At 37.0% G+C, this 27,387-nt stretch overlaps 1 protein-coding gene across 3 annotated transcripts in view; it reads left to right on the top strand.

Moving 5' to 3' along the window:
* LOC150082242 (protein Obscurin-like) overlaps positions 1-27,387 on the top strand; it is an 865,351-nt gene that overhangs the window by 672,012 nt on the left and 165,952 nt on the right. For all 3 annotated transcript variants that reach the window (XM_090379203.1, XM_090379204.1, XM_090379205.1), the window contains one exon: positions 18,018-18,190. In XM_090379203.1, coding sequence (XP_090235329.1) covers positions 18,018-18,190 — 173 coding nt within the window. The remainder of the gene's footprint in view (positions 1-18,017; positions 18,191-27,387) is intronic.

The raw sequence follows: 27,387 nt of genomic DNA on the forward strand, positions 1-27,387 counted from the left end.
TCATCTGCAAACTTCGACACTAAACCTGATATACCTTCATCAATATCATTGATAAATATACAAAACAACAGAGGAACCAACACTGAAACCTGTGGGACTCCACTAATAACATTAGTCCACAGAGAGCAGCACCCATTAATTACCACCCTCTGTCTTCTCCCACTCAGCCATCCTTTTATCCATTGTAGCAACTTACCCTTAATACCATTCTGCTCCAATTTGAACAATAGTCTTCCATGTGCAACAGTGTCAAAAGCTTTCCTGAAATCCAAATATATGATATCAAAATTATTTTTTGCATCCAGTTCCTTTGTAACCACATCATAATATCCTATCAAACTTGTCAGACAAGACTTTCCCTTAACAAACCCATGCTGTGTCTGAATTATTGCTGTAGTCTTGCCTAGATGATCCTGCAATGCATCTTTAACCAGTGACTCAATTATTTTACCCGGAACAGAAGTTAAACTAACTGGTCTGTAATTACTCGTGTCACCCTTCGATCCCCCTTTGTGAATTGGGGATACATTTGCACATTTCCAGTCTGTGGGAACCTCCCCTGAGTCCAAGGATGCTCTCATAATTATGGCTAAGGGTTTTCATAGTTGCTTTGCCGCCTCCTTTAATATAACTGGACAGATCCCATTCTACAAATTAAGAAAGGACAGATGTAGAATAGATGTGCGGAAATTTGCCTTTAGCCAGCGGGTGGTTAATTGCTGGAACAAACTTCCATCTGTCGTTGTGGAAGTTGATAGGTTGAATAAATTTAAGGAGGAACTGGACAGGCATTTGGAGGGAATGGTGTGATTTTTTTTTTTTTTTTTTTTTTGGTGAGGCTGCATAAGCTCATACACTTGCTTTCTTGCATCACATGCCACTACTACTACTACTACCTCAGGTGCCTTTCTTATGTGTAACTTCAACAATTTCTCCTCCACTTTGCTCTCAGTTATTACAAAATCATTAAGCACCCTGCTACAATTTGATAACCTTCTGCCATTTTCAAACCTTAATTACTCCTCATGTGTGAATGTAGATGCAAAATACTCATTCAGTTTGTTTGCTAATGATATTGATGAAGGTATATCAGGCTTAATGTCTAAGTTTGCAGATGATACAAGGCTTGACAGAGTGGTTTTAACGACAGTATGTTACTGCAACAGGATCTAGAAAAGTTAGGCAGATGGGCTGAGAAATGGCAGTTCGAGTTTAACATTGACAAATGCAATATTACTGCATATGGGTATCAGTAATCTCAGATTAATGTACCAACGGTGTGGTACTCTCAGGATAGTTGAAAGTGATAAGGAGCTGGGGGTAATTTTGCAGTCAGATATGAAGTTCTCTGAGCAAAGCAGGCAAGCTATCAGGACAGCTCATGGGGTTTTGTCAATGATATATAAGAATTTTCTAGCAGGGATAAGGAAATGGTTAGGCTCAAGGCTGGCCTGAGGTATTTTGATGCCCTGTGTGAGGAGATCTACCCAGGGGCTCACATCTTGTGAGTATGGGCTTGGCACACCCAGGTGTCCTAAGCTGGATATCATCATTCTTCTCTTTCTTTGTGATTCCTTTCTACTTCTCTCTCTCTCTCTCTCTCTCTCTCTCTCTCTCTCTCTCTCTCTCTCTCTCTCTCTCTCTCTCTCTCTCTCCTCTCTCTCTCTCTCAGGGTAACTCAGGAATTTTTGTTTTGGCTGGTGTAGCATTAGCCTCATTCTTCCTTGCACCATATGGCTAATAATAATAATAATATTCCTGTGTCCCCTTTCAGTTCTTAATTCTGACAGTCACGAATCCCTGACTTGGTCTGATTCCACGAATGTAATACTTGATGAGTTAATCAGGCAGGATTCCTCTGTTCTTGAAAGTGATGCTCAAACTGTGCTCAGATTGCAACATCTGACTTATGTTGGTAATTGTTCTGAAGATCAATTCTCCCCTGCTAAAATTGATTCGGCTATCTTGCTATCTTTTCTATGTGAGATGGAAAAATGTCCTGACCTGGATTTAATGGAAGTGTCAGTTTTAAGGCATTTCTGGAAGTGTTTTCCTCAGGTCCTTGTTGACCTCTTTAATAAATTTCTTGCGGTTGATTGGTTTCCAAATTCATGGAAGCAGGCTAACCTTAAAATTTTGATCAAAGTCCTGAAAAAACCTGTGAATCTTGCCTCCTCTTACAGACCCATTGCACTTCCTCCAGTACTTGGCAAGGTGTTGGAGAAGCTTATTGTCTCTAGATTTTTTGACTTGTTACCTTGGTAAAGGTGTGCAGTCTCCTTACCAGTTCTGTTTTTGTAAAGGCTGCTCTGCGGTTGATGCTATTAGATATACTATGTGTGCAGTCTCCGGCTGTCATTCTAAATATGATTCTCAGCCTCCTTGTGGACTTTAAAGGGGCCTTTGACACCGTTTGGTGGCAAAGTGTCCTGGCGTGGTTCCGGGAGGCTGAGGTTTCTATCCCTCTTTATCAGTTGATCACGGATTATTTTTTCTGATAGATGCCTTGTTGTCTCCTCTGGCCTGTGGGCTGTTCGGAGACCGATTACTTGTGGCTGGCCTCAGGGATCCGTTATGCTGCTGGTGCTTGGGGTCTTAGTGTGTCCAAATTCTTAGTTAATAAATAGTTGACTCAGGCCCCAACGTTTCTTTCTGCTGACTACTTCTCACACTTGTAGGACTATTGCTTCCTCTGCCCTCCAAGTCATTACTGGTAAAGTTCTATTAAATTTGAAGTGATTTTTAGTTACCTTCAATATTGTAGAAGACAAGGTATTCCCTCTGTGCTGGATCGATATTATTTAGCATTAGCATTAGCATTAGTAGAGGCATTTGATGCAAGAAAGCAAGCTTATGCAGCATCAGCCAAAAAAAAAAAAAAAAAAAAAAAAGTAACATAAATAAATAAAAATAACCACTTCCACTTCACCCCTCTGTTCATTCGAAATATCTGTCCAGCTGAGCCTTAAACTTATTTAGGCTATCAACTTCCACGACAAGGGATGGAGGTCTGTTCCACCTACCAACCACCCGCTGGCTAAAGGCAAATTTCCGCACATCTATCCTACATCTGTCTTTCCTCAATTTGAATTTATGCCCTCTCAGGTGATTATTCTGAGCAAGAGAAAGAATCCCATCAGCATTGAGCATGCTCAAACCATTCAAGACTTTGTACACCTCTATCAGATCACCTCGCTGGTGCCTAGTTTCCAGACACTGTAATTCGCAAAAACTTAAGCCTTTCTTCGTAAGAGCACCCCTTTGTCCCATTCACCAATCTAGTTGCCCTTCTCTGTACTCTTTCCAGCAGCTCTACATCCTTCTTGAAATGAGGCCTCCAGGCCTGTATACAGTACTCTAGGTGTGGCCTGACCATTGCCTTGTACAAGGGAACAGGAGCGGATTAAGGTCGGTTGAGGCCCCGGGCGCAGAAGAAAATATTGGGCCCCTTAAAAAAAGAGAGAGACAGGGAAAATAAAAATACACCTTCACCATTTTTTTAAATAAATTAAAACTATTATGTACTATTAATGTTTTATTTCCAATAAAATTTGAATATAATATATGTATAATATAATTAATAATAGCATAATAATAATCACGAAGTTTTGAACTAATAGTTGAACTAATATGTTCAACTAATTTGTTGGGGTTTTTCGTGGGCCCTTCAGAAGTCGGGGCCCCAAGGCGCGCGCGCCCGGTGCGCCCGCCGTTAAATCCGCCTCTGCAAGGGAATAATCACCTCCTTATCCCTGCTAGAAAAATTCCTATATATCATTGACAATACACCATGAGCTACTCTTGCAGCCCGTCTGCACTGCTCAGAGAACTTCATATCTGCCTGCACAACCACCCCCAGGTCCCTTTCACTCTCTACCACTGTCAGTGTAGTACCACAGGGTTGATTACGTTGCTCTGGGGTTGCTGTTTCCCATATGTAGTACTTTACATTTGTCAATGTTAAATTTCATTTGCCACCTCGAAGGCCCATCTGCTCAACCTTTCCAAATCCTGTTGCAGCAGCATAGTGTCAGTAGTGTCCTTGACAACCCTGCCAACCTTTGTATCGTCTGCAAACCTTGGACATTAAGCCTGATATACCATCATCAATATCATTTATAAATACAGAAAACAATAAAGGACCCAACACTGAACCCTGAGGGACTCCACTAATAACATTAGTCCACGATGAGCAGTGTCCATTGATTACCACTCTCTGTCTTCTCCCCCTCAACCACCCCTTTATCCATAGCAGCAATTTGCCTCCAATGCTGAACTGCTCCAATTTGTGCAGCAGTCTTCCATGTGCAACAGTATCAAAAGCCTTTCTAAGATCCAAGTATATATCAAAGTTATTCCCTGCATCCAGTTCTTTTGTGACTGCATCATAGTATCCAATCAAATTGGTCAGGCAAGACTTACCCTTAACAAAACATGCTGTGTCCTAGCTATAACTGAAGTCTTGTCTAGATGATCCTGCAGTGCTTCTTTAACCAGTGCCTCCATTAATTTTCCTGGAACAGAAGTTAAACTCACAGGTCTATAATTACTTGTGTCAGCCTTTGATCCCCCTTTGTGGAATTGGGGTCACATTTGCACATCTCCAGTCCGTGGGTACCTCCCCTGAGTCCAAGGAAGCTCTCATAATTATGGCTAAGGGTTTGCTTACTTCCTTTGCTGCCTCCTCCTTTAATATAACTGGATAGATCCCATCCACCTCAGGTGCCTTTCTTGTGTTTATCTTCAACAATTTCTCCTCCACTTTGCTCTCAGTTATTACAAGATTCTCTAGCTTACTGCTAGAGTTGAATACACCTCTGGCATTCCCCTCGCTGAATAACTCCTCATGTGTGAATGTCGATGCAAAATATTCATTTAGTTTGTTAGCTACCTGAGCAGGGTCATCAACAGTTGACCCATCGATCTCAAGTGGACCAATCTGATTCATCCCCTTCCTTCTAGAGTTTACATAAGTAAAGAACTCTTTGCTGTTTTTCTTCGCATCCCTTGCCAAGGATCTCTCGTAATCTGCCTTCGCCTGCCTAACCTCCTTTGTAACTTGGTTACAGATCAACTTGTATCTATCATAGGCATCTGTGTCACGTGTTAATTTGTATGTATCCCATGCATTTTTCTTCTCTGCCATATGCCTCATTAGTTCATCTGACATCCATTTAGGCCTAAACCTTGAACAATATTTCTTAGTTGGTATGTAAAGCCTAGTAGCTTCCAAGATAAGTTCTTTGAATGCTTCGCATTTTGAATTTGCTGTTGGCAATATCATAAGTTGATCCCACTGTATAGAATTTAAATACTGTCTCAGTCCATTGTAGTCGCCTTTACGAAAGCAATACCCCTTCCCTTTACCCCTAATGGTAGTTACCTCTTTGAGTAACTCCCACTTCAGCACACTGTGATCACTGCCACCTAGTGGTTCATTTATCTGCAGATTCTTAATGCATGAAGAATCACTACTGGTAATCAAATCAAGAGTATTACTCCCTCTAGTTGCCTCCCGAACATGCTGATGTTGAAAACAATCATCCAATAAATCCACAAAAGCCTTGCTACTGTGTGAGTGACCAGCCCCCAAATTCCAGTCAATATCTGGGAAATTAAAATCCCCCATTATAAGACTCTCTGATTTACTGGCCCACTCTATTTCTCCGAACAGTTTCTTATTATACTCATCAGAGTCATTAGGCCTATAGCACACTCCTACTCTCAATTTTGATCTCCCAATGCTTATGTCACACCAAACTGACTCGACACTGCACTGTCCAGCGATGTCGACTGGCTTCACTTCCTTGGATTTTATGTGTTTTTTAACTAATAGCATAACCCCTCCTCCCTTCCTATCCTGTCTATCCTTTCTGTAGACATTGTACTCCCCAAATTCCAGTTCTGCATTCCTTATATCTGTGTGACACCACGTCTCTGAAATCCCCACTATATCTGCCTTTGATGTTTTGAGCAATACCTCAAATTCATCAAATTTATTTACTAAACTCCTAGCATTGGTGTACACACAAGTATACATGCACCTGTTCTTTTTCTTAGCAACCCTAACACAACCCATGTGTTTACTTGTATCCCAATGATTCCCAGCAGTCTCTGAAATATCCTGCATCTTATTTTCCAGGCTGCGGCTCATTCCAATAGAAGCAGTGCAAGAATCACTTTCACCTCTGCCAGTGGCTACTGTTAATCTATTAGTCCTTGAATAAATTTAAGTTTTCTTAGCAGTTTTCCGACCCACCTAACACTGCCTCGATAGCATCAGCAAACATTCTTGCACCCTTTCTATTTAAGTGTATCCCATCCCTGTAGAAGCAGTCTCTCCTGTTAACAAGTACAGACCAGACTGAAAAAAATTCTACCCCTTGAGCCCTGCACAATCTTTCCAGGGCCGAATTGATTGACAGGGCTCTCATCATATACTCCCTCCTATCGTGTCTGGGCAGAATTGCAGACACTCTCAATTTCAACCCTAATTCACGGCTTTTTTCATCAATGACCTGTACTTGTCAAGTAATTCCGCCGGTCTCCTGCTCTTAATATCATTAGTGCCAACGTGTACAACTATATCACCTTTTGTGCCCTTAAAAGATGATATCCGCTCTACAACGTCATCAACTTTTGCCCCTGGCAGACATACCCTGGTCCTGTTCCACCTATCCTTTTTACAAAGCATGTTTCCCGTTTCCCTGACAATAGAGTCACCAACAACTACTAGTTCCTTTGGGACCAGCGCATTCTGCCTTGGGGGTTGCCGCTGTGTTGCGCGATGACCAAGTGCAAGCTCTGGCATTGGTGTGGGCAGCTGAGAGCTTGATGGGCCCCTCACTTTTAATCCTTCGAGGGCATCCACCCTGTCCTTCAAGCTCTCATATAGGCCCATAACAACGCTGAGTTGTCGCCTTATCTCCTTACACTCCTTGCATCGCACACATACAAAGACATCCCCCGTGGCAGTATCATGTCCCATACTTGACTGCTCCGCAAACATCAAGCAAATAGTGCATCTTAAAAGGCTGTGATTCAGAGGACAACTGCCCCCCTCAGTTCTCCCTTGGGCCACAGCATTCCCATTAGCTTGAGCCTTTTGCTTTGCTGCTCTGGTTTGAGTCATGATTTAGATTTACTTTCAATAAAATTTCAATTTCTGTACAAAATTAAATCCTAAACTTGTATCCAAACACAGTTATAACGCTATATTTATGTTTCAGTAACGAGTGTTAGCTACGAAATATTTATGTTTCAGTAACGAATGTTATCTACGGAATATTTATGTTTCAGTAACGAGTGTTATCTACAAAATATTTGCGTTTCAGTAACGAGTGTTATCTACGAAATATTTATGTTTCAGTAACGAGTGTTATCTACGAAATCCCTTTATATAACTTTCGTATCAAGTTATGTATTAATTATTTGTTTTTACTAATTATTTATGTTTCGTAACCTAAGTGGTTATATGTAAAGTTAAAAGTACAATTTAATTGCCAATGAAGTTCGACAAGATTAATAGATTTTACTGATTAATTTTCCCGTAACAATGGCGGATATTTACGAACGGTAAACACGTGTATTTGATACCCTTTCCGATACTAAGTAATACCTACAAAATCTCTATCTAAGTTACTTTAAACTTAAGTACCGTAATAGGAATATAAGCTACTCTAGAAAATAAGTTAATATGTCAATTTAAACTAATAAAGCAGAAAATAAATCAGAAAAAACTTCTCTGTTCGAAGAGCAGCAGAAAGGCACGTCCGCACCGGCAACCTCGTCCTCAGTACTTCCAAATATTTCTTGGAATATTTGGAATAAAAAAAACTTTAAATATAGCTCTTCCCGTAAAATTAGATATTCAACGTATAAGGGATAAATTTATTTCTGAATGGCAGCTTAACTGGATTAATGAGTTACAGGTCTTATCACTTTTCTATTCTTCCCAAAGGTCATTGAAATTAATAAGAAAAATTTAGCTCAGTTTTCTCCTGGTCTTTATGCTACTTTTTTGTTTTCTGATCATGGAAGTTTGAATGAAAAATTGTTCTCCTTGGGTCTTGCTTCTTCCCCAAATTGTTCCTGTGGTGCGGTAGAATCTGCCACTCACTTAATTTTTGATTGTATTCAGTACGTTGATTTTGGTCTGAATTTCAACTGATCACTGGAGTTTTACATGTTGATGATCTTCCAAAATTGGTGGAGACTTTAGAAAACTATAATGCTTTTTCCACTTTTGCAGAAAATATCTTAAACATCGTAAGAGACTGGCTTCTCTTGATTTATAGTTTTGTCTTTTCTTTGCTTTGGACTCTGCGGTTTCTTTGGTTTTTCTGCACTGTTGCTTGTTTGATAAAATTTTGGTTGCCCTGGCTGGTTGCTTGGGGAGCTGTTTTTCTTTTTTGATGTTTTGGTTATCCCATCTTTTTTTTATTATTATTTTTTTATTTATGAGTAGTTCTGGTTATTGTCAACGGCTCTAGATTGAGTTTTTCTGTATATGATGATTTGAATTAAATCTTGTTATTATGATTAATGAGTTCTTAAACTAAGCTTCTTGGTAATTAATGTAAAAATTTTTTTTTGTTTTTGTTGCCTACTGTGGGTGGCAATAAACTTTTATCTTGTTGAATTATTGTTTAATGCTAAATTATCTTGTACAGTTATTTAAATGTATTTTGATAATTACTTGATGTTTTGTGTGGTAAATCTGGCTTATTATTAGTAGTATCTATGTAAGCTTCTTTTGCATACTTCAATTAGTGTTGTGAATTTTTTTTCTGGTAGTTGTTGGCGCATCGGCTTCTGTGGCCATAATGCACCTCCCAAGGTTTTTGCAGTACTTTGATCCAAGCCCGAGGCGGGATTCGAACCCGCAACCTTTGGGTTGCTAGGCAGGTACTTTACCCACCCAGCTAGCCCGGTCAGCGAATTTTCTTTTATGAGGATTTAAAATTACTGTGTTGTTAATAATGTAAATTGAATTTTGCAGTCTCTGCGCCTTACATGGCTCCAACTGTATATTATGATAATGTCGTGAACTGTCTTCTAAGGGATATAAAATTACTATGTTGTTAATGATGTAAATATTATTTTGTTGTTTCTGCGGGTTGCAAAGGGCCAGTTTGTTTTTTTGGCTAATTGTATTTTGTTAATTCACCTCGTTTCATTGGTGAATTATATATGCTACATTACTTTAAATCGTTATGTTCTTAATAATGTAAATATCATCCTGTTGTCTCTGTGGATTGCAGAGAGCCATTGCATTTAGTTGGCTAACTGTATTTTGTTAATTCACCTTGTTTTGTTGATGAATGTTGTTCATGCTAATTATTTTTAGCTGATGATTCGTGGTTTTAGTGGATTTTTCACCCATAGCTTGGGTCATGTCTTTGGCAGCAGGGGTTCTGTTGTCTTAATAACCTTAATATTTGTTTAAACCTGAACTTATTTAAAATGATTTTATGCGAGTTGCTGCATAAAGTGTTTTAGATTTTATGACCTGTTTATCGTTTTAACTTCCATTTGTTTGTTCGTGCTGATAGTTTCAGCTGAACTTGTATATTATAGAAGTTGTCGTGGCTGTTTAGTAAATTGCTATCAGTACTGGTTGAGGATTCTCAACATTAGTGTTTTCTTCTTGTTTTGTTTGGATGTCTCTGTCGTGACAGCCTGTATTTGTTTTTGCTGGCTTGATCCTGATCCCAATTTTCTGGTGTCAGGGTTTGGTTCAGACTATCACTTGTTAAAATGTAAAATATTGCTTGATTATTGTTAAGTTAAATTTTAAGTTGTCTATTTGGACTTTCTCTCTGATTGTGTCTTGGGTTTTGGAAGTGGTATTAGACTAATTACCTTGTTATATGTTGTTATTTTGCATTAATCATGTTGTTGAGGATTTTTCTGATTGATTGGCTGTTTTAGTTTTAAGTTTTCCAAGGTTTTGTAATCTTATTGATTTGCAGTCTTTCGATTGCTTATTGGTATGATTCTTGCCTTGTTGTTTTTGGAGTTTTAAATTTGATTTTAAGTTATCTGCCCTAATGGTTGATATGACTGGGTTTATTATGATTACTGGGTAAAATTGATTGTATGTGTATTTGCATAGCTGTTGATAATTAGTTTTTAATTACATGTTCCTTGTAGTCTGCTTACTTTTCTTTTTTATATTCTTCTACTTATATTTCTAGAGGCTATCTATATTCCTCTTCTCTTCTGTTCCTTTTTCTTCATCCTCTCCCCTTTTCCCTTCTTCCTTTCTAAATTATTTTGAGGTCCTCCTTTTAACAACCTTGGTATGTGTCTCTTGGTAGTAGAACCTGGCTGCCTCCTCGTGGCTTGGAACAGGAGTTTGGGGTGTAGGGGAGCTGTTTTGTTTTGTTATTTGGTTTTTAGGAGCATTAGCAACTAAGGCTATATTGCTCCAGGGATATGCGGTGGTCATTCCCTGACCTTTCTGCATCCTCCGTATTTGGTGGTCATGGGCTCAAACCCTAGTCTAATCAAGAAGTGTGTGCTACACACTGCTGCTCCAGCCCACCTGGCTACGAAGGTGCCGGGTAGGGAAGCCTTTGTTCTCCTGCCCCCTGACTGCTAAATGCCAGGTGCCGGCTTACAACATACAACAAAACACATATTAATATACACATAAAGATACAAACATTTCATTGGATTTTTTTTTTTTTTAAATGCCAGCCTTGGAACTTTGCCGTTATGTGACTCGGCGACATACAGGGGAAACCCTGGTTACCGCCTTTACATACAAGAATACTTTGAATACTTTGTGCCCCTTTCAGTAATAAAAAGATAAAAGTTTAGTATTTTGATAATAAATTTATTTTTGAATTGACAAATAAAAAACCATAATGACTAGGATGTGTACTATTTTTATTGTGATCGATATCAACATTACCAAACGTAAACCTATAAAGCAGTCAAATTTTGATTAGAATAATTATAACAAATTGTTATACATTCAATTTCACCATATTTTATTTTTAATGTGCTATTATTTAAAACAAAATTTAATAAATTAAATTTGCTATTTCATACAAGATGCATATTTTTAATTGAGTATCAAAAATTTTTAGGCAAGAAATTGTTTTTACTTGTGAATCCAGAAAGGAAAATTCAAAGATTGAAAATTAGGAAAAATATTTTCAAATACCGTTTTCGATCTGCTGTTAGATCATGGGATTATTTCACTAACAGAAAGATTTAAAAATTAAAGAGTTTAATAAATATCCTTTTCCTTGATTTTAAATTAGCGAATTTATTAATCATATCAGTGAAATCCAATTTTGCAAGTATGTTTTGATAAGATTCAGTTTACAAAATCTTCTTTCCCCATTTGCTATAGTTAGTGGAATTGTTAACATAATTCACAAAGCTACCCATAAATTTGGTAACATATCTTGTAAACTGTTAGTATATATAAATTTCAAAATACTTATAGAATTATCCGGTACATTTTCGAGCAACAGCCTTATCACATTCTCAATTTCTTGACTTAAATCAACAGCATTTAAATCACATTCATTTTTATTGCTAAGTTTCATTTCAAGTACATTACATTTTTTCAACAAATCAACATGATTTACAGTTTTCTTTATGCTATACAAAAAACCATAAATATCATTAAACTCTTTAATTTTTAAATCTTTCTGTTAGTGAAATAATCCCATGATCTAACAGCAGATCGAAAACGGTATTTGAAAATATTTTTCCTAATTTTCAATCTTTGAATTTTCCTTTCTGGATTCACAAGTAAAAACAATTTCTTGCCTAAATCTAACAGTTTTAAACTCTGCTTTTAAGTTTAATTTTATTGCTAACTTCTTTGCCTATTTTATTTATGTGATATAACTGAAATCTTGGTATTCCTTTAAGAAGTTTGTGCAGTTTTCTAATAGCATTACCACTGAGCCTAGTTCAATTCTAAAACTCTGCATCAATTTTCTGGCCAAATTAACTTGAAACTAAATATCATTCTACACACAAAGGGTAACTTAAAACTGAAATCCCCAACCTTTTCCACAAGAGATTCTGCTTTTGAAATGACAACAGGTTCAGCAGGAGGCTTGTCTGCTAACTCAATTAAGGCATCTCTCAAGCCTAAATTTTCATTTTTAATAGCGTTAACACAGTCAGTTTTACGTTCCCATCTGGTATCACATAATGGGTTATGAGTTAAGCATTTAAAATATTTTTTCAGCAGTTGCCACCATATCTATTGATATGCTGAAAATAACATGTAAATTCTGGGAGGTGGTAGATGACTTTCATCAACCGGTGAAATACCACCACTTTGCTTATTGGAGGCTTGAAGTGGTGAAACCCATGTTTAGTCTCTAGAGCAAAGTTTCCGGCATCTCCCCCCCCCCCATACTTCTCCTTCTACCCATCCACGGTACTAAGTACTATAGGTTTTGATACCTTTCGTGTTTGGGGTTTTCATAAAAAAAAAAAAAAATCCTCTAGAAGAAGCTGAAATGGAGACACTGTCTCAACTACTAAATTTAGAGAGAATAGCATCCGGAAGGCATAAAAAATGCTCGTGGGTAGAATTTAATATTCTCGCTTGTAGTCCTCTGTTTTTCCTTTCATGTTGACACCACTGTCATGTCCATGACCTCTTCCATTACTTAAATCTAATTGAAAATCATTTAGCATATGTGTTATTGATTCATAAATTCTCTTTCAGATGAATCAGTTATTGGCTGGTAAGCAAAGAAATGTTCTCTTATTTTAGTATCATCAGTGTCAACATATTTTATTGTTGACTGAAGAACGCTGTGAGGTTGGGAGTTGGATGCATAGTAATTTCTTGCTTGCACCGACCAAAAGCATAAATTGAAAATTGATACAAGGAACAGATATTCAAGAGATAACATATATTAACATATAATATAGAAGCTTTTGGCTACTGTATGTAGCCTTTGCCAACTAATTGAGCACTGCATTTTTTCCTATGGTTTTGACCACTGGTTCCTTAGACTATACATATACAGGCAACCCCTGTATAACACAGTACTTCTACAACATGGTTTTGCTGTAAGATGATTGATAAATTGCACCATGTTGTTGTTGTTGTTGTTATTTGGTTTTTAGGAGCATTAGCAACTAAGGCCATGTTGCTCCGGGATATGCGGTGGTCATTCCATGACCTTTCCGCATCCTCCGTATTTGGTGGTGACGGGATCGAACCCCGGTCTAATCAAGAAGCGTGTGCTTTGCACTGCTGCTCCTTCCCACCTGGCTACGGAGGCGCCATAATAAATTGCACCAATCCTCACACAACATGGTAATATAACACAGTTAGAGAATTTCAGTAAATCTCACATAACAGGGTATTTTTGAGCTTTTGTGACTGGGGGGGGAACCCTGCTATTATGTTGGATGCAATTTTCACTCTTTTTGAATCCCCGCTGTTGATTCACAAGTCAAAAAAAAAAAATTGAGAAATCCCCGTATTTTATTTTTTTGGAAAATCCACGTATTACATTCTGTTCTATTGAACTTGTGGAAAAATCTAGATTTCAAAGTTTTATTACTACTGGATAGCACACTAGGCTATCCAAAAAGATTTAAGTCATCCAAACGTTGAAGTTTTATTCCTACCACCACATTTGTACTAGGTTAATACAACTTCTTTCGTTCAGCCATTAGATCAAGGTATTATATTCACCTATAAAACTTATTCCATCAGAAAATTGTTACAATAGATTTTGGAAAAAATTGATTCCGAATCTTTTGAAGTAATGGAGGCATGGAAACATTTCTCAATTATGGACTGTATCAGAATCATAGCTTTATCGCTCAAAGAAGTAAAACTGTCAATGTTAAATGCGTGTGGAAAAATGTATGGCCAGAGTCAGTTCATTCAGGAAATATGCTCAAACCAGCAGAAAATGGAATCGAAAGTAGAACTTGCTATGTCGGTAGAAGGGGAAGGTTTTTATGATATGAATACTGATGCCCTCGTGGGTAGCAGTTGATAGAATTGCCCTCCTCCTGTCAATGACAAGTGGAATTTTTATGGGTCTTTTTCACAACATGGCTAAGTTAGTCGAACTCAGGCAAGGGTAGCATGGTTTTTTCTTCCAGAATCTTGGGTTTTTCTTCCAGCAAAACAGAAAATTGACCTCTGGACACATGCAATTTATAGACAATATATACAGAGTAACATGGCCTTAGTCGCTTATGCTCCTAAAAAAATTTTCAAGAATTTTTCAAAAACGTTCAAGAATTACTGGTAGAAAAAGAGACTGGCGAAGTGGATTTGGTGGAAATGGCATCGGAGGCAAAATCAAATCAATTCAGAGGATGATAGCTCAGATGAAAATTCTAAACTTCCAAATTTTACACTAAAAAGCATACTGGAAGGCACAAAGTTAGCCTTAAGTTCAAAAGTGAGTTTCAAAAAATGTTTTGTTCCATACGATGAAATTCACAAAGATTTATCAAGCAAAAGCAAACAAAACCATATTACTGATTTTTTAAAAGAGTTGAAGATACATGAAATCTAGAATGGTGTATTGTTGTTAGTTGTTAACAAAATTGTGTATTTTTGTTAGCTTTTGAAACGTACCCCCCCCCCTTTTGTACTTGTTATCTTAGTTCTATATAACATGGTTTCACACAACATGATATTTTATAGGAGCCTAACTACCATGTTATATGAAGGTTTCCTGTACAATATTATTATCTACATTCCTGCTGGGTTCTTTCTACTATCAGTATAGTAACCTAGAGCCATAATCCTTTTTATAAATTTCAAACACTTGTTTTCAAATTTCAAAATATTATAAACACTTGTTTATAAATTTCAAAAACTGTGATTATCTTCACACAATAGATATGGTGTGATTATTGTGTGACTATCTTCACAACTGGGTCATCATGTCTGCAATACCAGGGTACCTGCCCATCCACTGATGATAGGCCAATAGCCTTGAAACGGTGCCGTGTGGGTGGTGGTACTCACTGAGAATAAGTAACAATAGTCTTCTCTATTAGTGAAGCGTTACTTATTCAAGGTAGCATTATATCATGGCAACTCGTCGTGAAGGAAAAGCACAATATGAGAAACAGAGCAAATGATGCCTACTACAACAACTACTTCGTAGTTTTTTAAGAGTTGTCTATGGTGTATCTACACCGATATTATGTAGAATTTAGTGTAGAATTTAATTTTATATAAATAGGAATTCAATAAATAAATTTGGAACAAGCACGTGGTATAGGGTGAGGTATTAAATTGAGGATGGGGAAGGAGTATTTTAAATAAATAAAGATGAAAAATAGCAATAGAAGTAGGAACATTCGTGTCACCCTCGTATACACTAATAGTTTTACAAATGGGAAGAACAGTAGAAATAGATAGCAGAAAGATAGAAAGCAAAGAAAAAGTTATTAAATAACACTAAGCTTGCTGGGGTTGTGAAGCCCAACCTTATAGTAAAGGCTCTGGCTTTTGTAAGTGTTAGTATAAAAGGGAGCTAATACCAAACGCTTGTATAGAAAGGAAAAATATGTGTATCAAAACATGCCAAGAAATGAATCTAAAACGAAACCGAAAGTACTGTATAATAAGAAAGTGAAAGTGAACAATTCCTGGAGTATTTCAAGAAATGCATAGCGGACAGGAAAAAGGTGGACAGATGAAGTGCACGTATTCATTAGGGTAGATGAATGTTTGTTTGTTATTTGGTTTTTAGGAGCATTAGCAACTAAGGCCATATTGCTCCGGGATATGCGGTGGTTATTCCCTGACCTTTCCGCATCCTCCGTATTTGGTAGTGACGGGCTCGAACCCCGGTCTAATCAAGAAGCGTGTGCTATGCACTGCTGCTCCTTCCCACTTGGCTACGGAGGTGCCTGGTAGATGAATGCACGCAAACTTCAACCACATTGGCAATATATCTACATGATAAAGAAATTTATAGTAGTGTAGCAGACTTAACAGTAAGCTGCAAAGAAATGCAAAATAGTGGGAAAATAGTGACCTCTATTGTTGTATTTAGAATACAAGTGTATGGAGATAATTTAAAATTAGCATTGGGAAAATAAATGCAATTGGAATAGTATGACTTTACTGTGATAAAGTCATACAAAATTATAAAAATAAACACTACCATTAATAGATAAATAAAGAGTGTTGAACAATACAGTGGCAAAACACATATACACATTAGACAAAATGATGAGGCTACGTTATATTAAGCTGAATAGTCTCATATAAGGGAATGATTATAAACATATCAGAGTATAGAAAACAAGAGTCATCAAATGTTTTGAGATATAAATAGATTAATAATTATAATCTATAATCCAAAAAAGTGTAGTAAGAATCCAATTTTGCAAGAAAATACATCCAAGGAAAAAGAACTAATTTAAATCCATAGGTGAAAGAATGTGATATAATTCCAGGGATATAAGTAACACGGTGACTTTAGATCCAAAAGTGGTGTAGTTAAGGATCCAATTATAAAAGAACAGGAAATAAGTCCAGGTATATGAAACAATTCCAAGGAAACAACAATAGTATGGAACAGCAGGAAATAAATCCATGTATATAAAATTAGATTAATCCACAGGTAGTATAAGGTGTGGATTCACTGTGGAAAGAATAGTAAATTATTTCAAAGATAAAGAACCAGTTGACATAACCAATGGTAGTGTAGTTAAGAATCCAATTATGAAAGAACAGGAAACAAGTCTATGGACATGAAACAGTTCAATCTTAAGAAGGAAGAACAAGAAGTAATTCCAAGGAACCAAAAATTTGGATGTCTATATACCTAATAGTGATGTAGTTAGGAGATTGTATGAAGTTATTCATACAAAGTTTAGTGGTAAAGACCAAAGTCACTAAAATCCGAAGGTTGCTATATAATTTTAGTAGAAAATCTAGAAATGGATTTTCAAAGGTGTAGTATGTTAATACATGCTTGAAAAATTCAAGACCCCAAAAAAAAAAAAAAAAAAAAAAATCTACATATAATATAAACCGTATCTTAAAACAAATTAGTAGAAGTCAGCATGGCAGCATGGGCAGTTAATTATAAGTAATTTCATGAATGATTATTAAAACAAATCTAATGGATACATGAGAAAATTGAAAACTTATTTTTACCTAAATAAATTACACTGAGTTGGGACTACCTTATCCATAGTGTATTAGAATGTGCTAATTTCATTTTCGTTGCTTTTTGGCCTTTCACTTTTCTTCTACTATTATGGACAAGTATAGAAACGCAGTTCCTGATACGTGGTCAGATGTAGTCCCCTGATGAAATACCTGATCATGTAACAATATTTATTTCAGCTGACATCAGATCAAGCATGTTTGCCTTACCTATGTTCGACCATTTTCTAAATATGTTTCCCCACATATCTGATGACAGCTATACCACTTTCATTCTTTCATTTTTTTTTTTTTTTTTCATTTTATTTGCATTTTTTTTTTTTTTTTATTTTATTAGTATTTCGATGTACTAATTTTACTTTACAGTTCTCCCACTTTCTATTGGCTTGGTAATTCAGCCCATAATTTTCTTAATTCATCATAACCTTTGGATATTAACATTCTTTCACCTTTTACAAATCTACTACACTTCTTTTTCTACTTTCCTCACCCTTCTAGTTACAGGCACTTTGTGTAACTTTCACATCCATTTATGCATACTTTATTCAATATATTAATACAAACTTATATATATGTATAATGTTATCAAAATAAGTGGTAAAGTGTTTGAAATTTATATATACATACACACACCCACATCTCTTGTAATTCAATCAGAAATCCTGATCTTGAAAATTATAATTAAAATTTATAACCCTGGATTATAATGCCCTATATTATAATCTGTTTAAAATTATGCTTATCGTAATCAACTCAGATTAAAATAAATTACTTATAAGAATCAGATTTTTTTATAATATGCTGAAATAAAAAAAAAAATTTGACAGTTGTCTCTTTTGTTGTTTACTATTAATTTCAGATTGGTGATGTTTTAGTGGCCAGGGTAAATAGTGATACTATAAAAATTGGAGATTTTGGCTTGTCGGCAAAATTAATACCAGGTAAAGACTACCATCTGGAATATGGTCATCCAGAATTTGTTGCACCAGAACTAGCTAACAAACAGCCTGCTACTTTATCATCAGACATGTGGTAAGAAGACATACTTGAAAATGTATTTTATTATGTGTTCATAAAATCATTTGACAACTTATTACTTGTTAAAAGTTTTTACAATATGGAATTACATTTAAAATTTTTATTAAAGAAGTGGGATATGGTTTCAACATAGATATGGAAATAGTTTGAGAAAAGAAATATTCTGCATTATATTTTTATGTCTTTATTGTTGGGGGGGCACACTATTCTTCTTCTAGTGACAGAGCTTAGGCTTATGCTCCCTTTAGAAATGACTACATTTCTAAAGGGAGCATTTCTAAAAAAAGACATTAGCAAGTCAACTTACTAATGTAATTTTTAATTGAAGAATTTCACCCAGAAGGCAAATCTTAATCAAGTTAATTAAATCATTCAATGACTTTTCTTTTCTTATTAAATTTTTCCTCATTAGAACTCAAAGGTGTTGTTGAGACCAATTTCAAAAGTATCTGGCTTTTCTTCAGATAATATGCAGTCTCAATTAGCAACCTTGTATTGAATGGTGAGCAGCCAGGCAGTATGCAGAAAAAAAGTTTGTGAAAGTTACATTTATTTGAAAGTTTTTCTTCCACACACTGCATGGCTACTCGTTTAGATTCAATACATTTATTCACTGTTATATCAAAAACTGTACAATAGCATGCTGACCCTCTGTGAATGATAGTGGAATTTTGTACACTAGGCTCACATCTGGTGAGTATGGGCTTGGCACACCCAGGGTCCTGAGCTGGGTATCATCATTCTTCTCTTTCTTGGTGATTCCCTTCTACTTTTGACTCTCTCTCTCTCTCTCTCTTTCTCTCTCTCTCTCTCTCTCTCTCTCTCTCTCAGGGTAACTCGGGATTTTTTTTTTTTTTTTCCGGTGCAGCATAAGCCTCAGGCTTCCTTGCACCATATGGTTATTAATAATAATATGATCTCTCTCTTAGGTTCTGTTAATTGAGCCTTCTTGTTGCCTGATGAGGATCTGATTAATTCTAATACCACTCACAGCAGTGCACTTTTTTATTGAACAACAGCTGTGGTGATGCCTTCTTGGGGATGTTATTCGACAAAAAATTATACTAGTAACTTTAATGGCTCAGAAATCACATAGTTATTTCCAAGATGAGCATAGGCCCAAACTCTGTCCACTCTCACTGGAGGAACACTAGTGTGCCCAGACAATAAATACAAAAAATCATAATGAAGATTAGCATTCTTTTCTCAGACATAAAATTTTTGTTTATCTAAAAAGATGATGAAATAACTAGTGTTAATTTTAAAAAAATGAAACAGAGATAAGTCAAAAATGTATATGCATTAATTAAATGAAAGATTGCAGTTAGTAAAAAAAAAAAACTCTGGTAGAATTGCATTTACTTTAATTTGTTTAGTTCATTTATTTTGAGAACACATGAATTGCCTTAAATTCTGCATCTTACAGTGAATCTCCACTGCTCCTTTATATCAAAAACTGTACAATAGTATGCTGATGCTGTGTGAATGATAGTGGAATTGGTATGCTGCAATTTATGATCTCTCATAGGTTATGCAGCTGGTCTCCTACTCTCAAATAAGTTTACTTGTGATCTACACAGCAGCATATATCTGTTGACAGATGTATTCTGGGATGCCACTCTATTTTTGAATGCCATACAAGCAGGTTTCATCTGAATTTACCTTATGTAAAAAATGCATTATATAGTACATACAAGATGTTACAGAAGTCTGGAAAAAATTTAAAATTGATTACAGATGAACTGGGATTTTTTATGAAATCAAAACTTTAGTTCCAAATATCATGAGAAGGGTATTCTGATGTACAAAGTGGCTTCAGTGAGACATTTAATTTGTAACAAATTTTAAGAGAAGCTGTCCAATGCAGATAAAGGATTAGAAAACAGGCCTTGTGTGTCGGGTTGCATTATATCATCACAGTTTCTTGCGACAACCAACTAACTGGTTAAAATAAATTTATTAAAATAAAAATATAATATATACATAAGATAAAACAGAAATAAAATAAAAGCGTTAAATACAATAAGATAAAAGCATTAAAATACAATAAGATAAAAGCATTAAAATATATATAATAAAAGTGTTAAAATATATATAATAAAAGTGTTAAAATACATAGTAGCTTTTGAAGCGAAGTGCCTCTTCATCAGCAAGTACACCAGTCACAGACTAGCTAATGAAGAGACACTTTGCTTCGAAAGCTACTATATATTTTAACTCTTTTTACCTTATTGTATTTTAATGCTTTTATCTTATTGTATTTAAATGCTTTTATTTTATTTATATTTTATCTTATGTATATATTATATTTTTATTTTAATAAATTTATTTTAACCAGTTAGTCAGTCGTTGCAAGAAACTTTGATGATAGAGGCAGATAAAGGAACCACTAGATGGCAGTGAGCACAGTGTGCTGAAGTGGGATTTACTCAAAGAGGTAACTACCATCAGGGTCAAAGGGAAGGGGTTTTGCTTTTGTAAAGGTGACTACGGAGGTCTGAGACAGTATTCAGATTCTATATGGTGGGACCAACTGATCATGTTACCAACAGCAAATTCAAAATGGGAAGCATTCAAAGAATTAATCTTGGAAGCTACTAGGCTATTCATACCAACTAAGAAATATTTTTCAAGATTTAGGCCTAAATGGATGTCAGATGAACTAATTAGACAAGTGGCAGAGAAGAAAAATGCATGGGATACATATAAATTCACAGGTGACACGGAAGCCTATGATAGATATAAGCTGGTCTGTAACCAAGTCACAAAGGAGGTTAGGCAGGCAAAGGCAGATTACGCGAAATCTTTGGCAATGGATGCAAAGAAAAACAGCAAAGAGTGGATAATATGATGCAGTAACAAAGCAACTGGTAGCAAAAATTAATTTTTATATCATATACTTGGATTTCAGGAATGCTTTTGATATTAGCATTAGCAGAGGCATATGATGCAAGAAGGCAGGCTTATGCAGCATTAGCCAAAAAAAAAAAAAAAACCTTCCCATTTCACCCATCTATTCATTCCAAATGCTTGTCCAGCTCAGCCTTAAATTTATTTAACTTTCACAACAAGAGATGGAAGTCTGTTCCAGCAATCAACTACCTGCTGGCTAAAGGCAAATTTCCACACATCTATTTTTTATTATTATTATTATTATTAGCCATATAGTACAAGGAAGCCTGAGGCTTATGCTGCACCAGCCAAAAATAAAAATTACCGAGTTACCCCCTGAGAAAGAAAGAGAGAGAGAGAGAGAGAGAGAGAGAGAGAGAGAGAAGTACAAAGGAATCACCAAGAAAGAGAAGAATGATGATATCCAGCTCAGGACCCTGGGTTTACCAAGCCCATACTCACCAGATGTGAGTATGGGCTTGGACTGTCTCTAGTGCCCAGCCTGCGAATACTATTTAGAGCTGTACCCTCGAAATGTAAAGAAGTTTGTAACTCACCATGTTGCCATCATAACATCAATCATTATACATGATGGAAGAGATGGGGGGTTACTAAACATGGGTTTCACTGCTTCAAGCTTCCAAAAGCAAAATGGTGATATTGCACCAGTTGATGAGTAATCTATCATCTAGTAAATAATCAAAGAATTCTTTGTTGCTTTTCTTTCTGTTCTTAACTCAAGACTTTTTGTTTGAGGCATGATTTTAGTCTAAATTTAATTTTAAAATGCCACAAGCACCAGAAGATATTAGCAAAAGAATGCTGCATTAATCTCAGTGATGTCAGTACTTACTATGCTGCCATGTTTCTAAATAGTGCTACTGACTTTCTAAATGCTTATTTTTGCAGGTCCTTTGAACTATACATTTAGTACAATTGAACATGCTGTAATTAACTACCACAATGTGCCACACTACAGTTTACCAGTTATGACATATTCCTGCCAAAATTAATGATAACAAAGGCTCTGTGAATATTAAGTTATAACCTATTAAATTCTTAGCTGAATTCAAAATAAGCTAATGTATGTGTTTATAACAACTAAAACAATTTATTAAACATAATTTAATATAGTAATTAAATAAAAAAATCAAAATTTTCCAAAAACTTATTCATATTCAGGAGCGGGAATGTTCAGCAGCCACACAGTAGTCTCCAATTTAGTGATAGATAATTAGAAACAGCCTCCATATCTGAGTGGTCAGGAGCGGGAGTGCAGTAGCACATGCTCTTTGAATAGATGGTGATTCAAGCCCCTGACTGCTGAATACAGTCGATCTGCCAACCTTCACTCTACCAGCATGGCAGATTATGGTTCATTTCCCTCAATAGGAATTGTTGAGGATTGTTTAATCCTGCAGTGGGTTGATAATGGCTGCAGTTTACCTTTTTTTTAAATTGTGTAGATAATAGTGTAAATAATTACATGTTGTAGATAAGCATGAGTTTATGTGGAATATCTTTGGGGATTTTTTAAAACTAACATATTAACATATTTGGGGATTTTTTAAAACTCTGTTGCATTACAGCACTCACCGCTTCAGTTGTTTCCAGCATTTTCACTGAAAGTGGATAATGAAAACTTTTTCTTTCTATACTTGGGTGGCTAGTGAGAGCCATCTTAGTGTGCCTTTGTCTTAGCATTAGCATTAATAGAGGCATATGATGCAAGAAAGTAAGCTTATGCAGCATCAGCCAAAAAAAAAAAAAAAAAAATTTCCACTTCACCCCTCCGTTTGTTCGAAATACCTGTCCAGCTAAGCCTTAAATTTATTTAGGCTATCAACTTCCACAACAAGGGATGGAAGTCTGTTCCACCAACCAACTACCTGCTGGCTAAAGGCAAACTTCCGCGCATCTATCCTACATCTGTCTTTCCTCAATTTGAATTTATGCCCTCTAAGGTGATTATTCTGAGCAACAGGAAGAATCCCATCAGCATTGAGCATGCTCAAACCATTCAACGCTTTATACACCTCTATCAGATCACCTTGCCGGTGCCTAGTCTCCAGACACTATAATTTGCAAAACTTAAGTCTTTCTTCGTAAGAGCAACCCTTTGTTCCATTCAATAATCTTGTTGCCCTTCTCTGTACTTGTTCCAGCAGCTCTACATCCTTCTTGAAATGAGGCCTCCAGACCTGTATACAGTACTCAACGTGTGGCCTGACCATTCCCTTATACAAGGGAATAATCACATCCTTATCCCTGCTAGAAAAATTCCTGAATATCATTGACAAGACACCATGAGCTACTCTTGCAACCCGTCTGCACTGCTCGAGAACTTCATATCTGCCTGCACAATTACCCCCAGGTCCTTTTCATTCTCTAGCACTGTCAGTGTAGTACCACAGAGTTGATACATTGCTCTAGGGTTGCTGTTTCCCATATGTAGTACTTTACATTTGCCACCTCTCAGCCCATCTGCTCAACCTTTCCAGATCCTGTTGCAGCAGGATAGCGTCAGTACTGTCCTTAACAACCCTGCCAACCTTTGTATCATCTGCAAACTTGGACATTAAGCTTGATATACCATCATCAATATTATTTATAAATACAGAAAACAATAATGGACCCAACACTGAAACCTGAGGGACTCCACTAATAACATTAGTCCATGATGAGCAGTGTCCGTTGATTACCACTCTCTGTCTTCTTCCCCTCAACCACCCCTTTATCCATAGCAGCAATTTGCCTCCAATGCCACACTGCTCCAATTTGTGCAGCAGTCTTCCATGTGCAACAGTATCAAAACCCTTTCTAAGATCCAAGTATATAATATTTACTGCATCCAGCTCATTTGTGACTGCATCATAGTATCCAATCAAATTGGTCAGGCAAGACTTCCCCTTCACAAAACCATGCTGTGTCCGAGCTCTAACTGAAGTCTTGTCTAGATAATCCTGCAGTGCTTCTTTAACCAGTGCCTCCATTAATTTTCCTGGAACAGAAGTTAAACTCACAGGTCCATAATTACTTGTGTCAGCCTTTGATCCTCCTTTGTGAATTGGGGTCACATTTGCACATCTCCAGTCTATGGGTACCTCCCCTGAGTCCAAGGAATCTCTCATAATTATGGCTAAGGATTTGCTTACTTCCTTTGCTGCCTCCTTTAATATAACTGGATAGATCCCATCCACCCCAGGTGCTTTTCTTGTGTTTATCTACAACAATTTCTCCTCCACTTTACTCTCAGTTATTACAAGATTATCTAGCTTACTGCCAGAGTTGAATACACCTCTGGCATTCCCCTCACTGAATTACTCCTCATGTGTGATTGTTGGTGAAAAATATTCATTTAGTTTGTTAGCTACCTGAGCAGGATCAGCAATAGTTGAACCATCGATATCAAGTGGATCAATCTGATTCATCCCCTTCCTTCTAGAATTTACATAAGTAAAGAACTCTTTGCTGTTTTTCTTTGCATCCTTTGCCCAAGATTTCTCATAATCTGCCTTTGCCTGCCTAACCTCCTTTGTGACTTGGTTACAGACCAACTTATATCTATCATAGGCTTCTGTGTTACGTGCTAATTTATGTGTATCCCATGCATATTTCTTCTCTGCCATGTGTCTCATTAGTTCATCTGACATCCATTTAGGCCTAAATCTTGATCAACAATTTCTTAGTTGGTATGTAAAGCCTAGTAGCTTCCAAGACAAGTTCCCTGAATGCTTCCCATTTTGAATTTGCTGTTGGTAACATCATCAGTTGGGCCCACTGTATAGAATTTAAATACTGTTTCAGACCATCATAGTTGCCTTTATGAAAGCAATAACCCTTCCCCTTATCTCTGATGGTAGTTACCTCTTTGAGTAAATCCCACTTCAGCACACTGTGATCACTGCCACCTAGTGGTTCCCTTATCTGCAGATTCTTAATGTATGAAGAATCGCTACTGATAATCAAATCAAGAATATTACTCCCTCTAGTTTCCTCCCGAACATGTTGATGTAGAAAACAATCATCCAATAAATCCACAAAAGCCTTGCTAGTGTGTGAGTGTGAAAAAAAAGGTAACATGCAGCCATTATCAACCCCCCTGCAGGATGGAAACCTCCTCAACAATTCATGCTGAGGGAAATGGACCATAATCTGCCACGCTGGTCCAGTGCGGGTTGGCAGATCAACCGTATTCAGCAGTCAATGGCTTGAACCCCGGTCTACTCAAAGAGCACGTGCTACTGCACTCTAGCTCCTGACCACTCGGTTACGGAGGCCTCCAACCCACAAATTCTAGTCAATATCTGAGAAATTAAAATCCTCCATTATTAGACTCTCTGATTTACTGGCCCACTCTATTTCCCTGTACATTTTCTTATTTTACTCATGAGAGTCATTAGGCCTATAGCACACTCCTACTCTCAATTTTGATCTCCCAATGCTTATGTCACACCAAACTGACTCGACAGTGCACTGTCCAGTGATGTCGACTGGCTTCACTTCCTTGGATTTTATGTGTTTCTTAACTAATAGCATAACTCCTCCTCCCTTGCTATCCTGTCTATCCTTTCTGTAGACGTTGTACTCCCCAAATTCCAGTTCTGCATTCCTTATATCTGTGTGACACCAAGTCTCTGATATCCCAACAATATCTGCCTTTAATGCTTTGAGCAATACCTCAAATTCATCAAATTTATTTACCAAACTCCTAGCATTGGTGTACATGCAAGTATACCTGCACCTGTTCCTATTCTTAACTACCCTAACAGAACCCATGTGTTTACTTGTACTGCAATGACTCCCAGCAGTCTCTGAAACATCCTGCACATTGTTTTCCAGGCTTCTGCTCATTCCAATAGAAGCAGTGCAGGAATCACTTTCATGTCTGCCAGTGTCTATTGTTAATCTATTAGTCCTTGCATCCCCCCAAGCTAGCAGTTTTCTGACCCAACCTAACACTGCCTCGATAGCATCAGCAAATATTCTTGCACCCTTCCTATTTAAGTGTATCCCATCCCTGTAGAAGCAGTCTCTCCTGTTAACGAGTACAGACCGGGCTGAAAAAGTCTTTTGTTGGTTGGTATGGTGTAGCCTACAAACCATACATATTAGCCCTCTTGCTCTTAACAGTTGGAAAGTCAACTTTAGCTGTAGGCATTTTGGAGGAAAAAAGTGTCATTTTTATCACTTGACATTGCTCTTTATGTTGTAATAATAGCATTAGCATTAGTAGATGCATTTGATGCAAGAAAGCAAGCTTATGCAGCATCAGCCAAAAAAAAAAAAAACTCACTTCCACTTCACCCCTCTGTTTGTTCAAAATACCTGTCCAGCTGAGCCTTAAACTTATTTAGGCTATTTAGGTGATAAACTTATTTATCACCTTCCACGACAAGGGATGGAAGTCTGTTCCACCAACCAACCACCCGCTGGCTAAAGGCAAATTTCTGCACGTCTATCCTATATCTGTCTTTCCTCAATTTGAATTTATGCCCTCTCAGGTGATTATTCTGAGCGAGAGGAAGAATTCCATCAGCATTGAGCATACTCAAACCATTCAAGGCTTTATACACCTCTATCCGATCACCTCACTGGTGCCTAGTCTCCAGACACTGTAATTTGCAAAACTTAAGCCTTTCTTCGTAAGAGCACCCCTTTGTTCCACTCACTAATCTTGTTGCCCTTCTCTGTACTCGTTCCAGCAGCTCTACATCCTTCTTGAAATGAGGCTTCCAGACTTGTATACAGTACTCTAGGTGTGACCTGACCATTGCCTTATACAAGGGAATAATCACCTCCTTATCCCTGCTAGAAAAATTGCTATATATCATTGACAATATACCATGAGCTACTCTTGCAGCCCGTCTGCACTGCTCAGAGAACTTCATAGCTACCTGCACAACCACCCCCAGGTCTCTTTCATTCTCTACCACTGTCAGTGTAGTACCACATAGTTGATACGTTGCTCTGGGGTTGCTGTTTCCCATGTGTAGTACTTTACATTTGTCAATGTTAAACTTCATTTGCCACCTCTCAGCCTATCTGATCAACCTTTCCAGATCCTGTTGCAGCAGCATAGTGTCAGTAGTGTCCTTGACAACCCTGCCTACCCTTGTATCGTCTGCAAACTTCGACATTAAGCTTGATGTACCATCATCAATATCATTTATGAATACAGAAAACAATAATGGACCCAACACTGAGCCCTGAGAGACTCCACTAATAACATTAGTCCACGACGAGCAGTGTCCATTGATTACCACTCTCTGTCTTCTCCCCCTCAGCCACCCCTTTAG

The sequence above is a fragment of the Mastigoproctus giganteus genome, chromosome 8, assembly GCF_048544385.1.
Source record: "Mastigoproctus giganteus isolate SK-2022 chromosome 8, ASM4854438v1, whole genome shotgun sequence".
NCBI lineage: Eukaryota > Metazoa > Arthropoda > Arachnida > Uropygi > Thelyphonidae > Mastigoproctus > Mastigoproctus giganteus.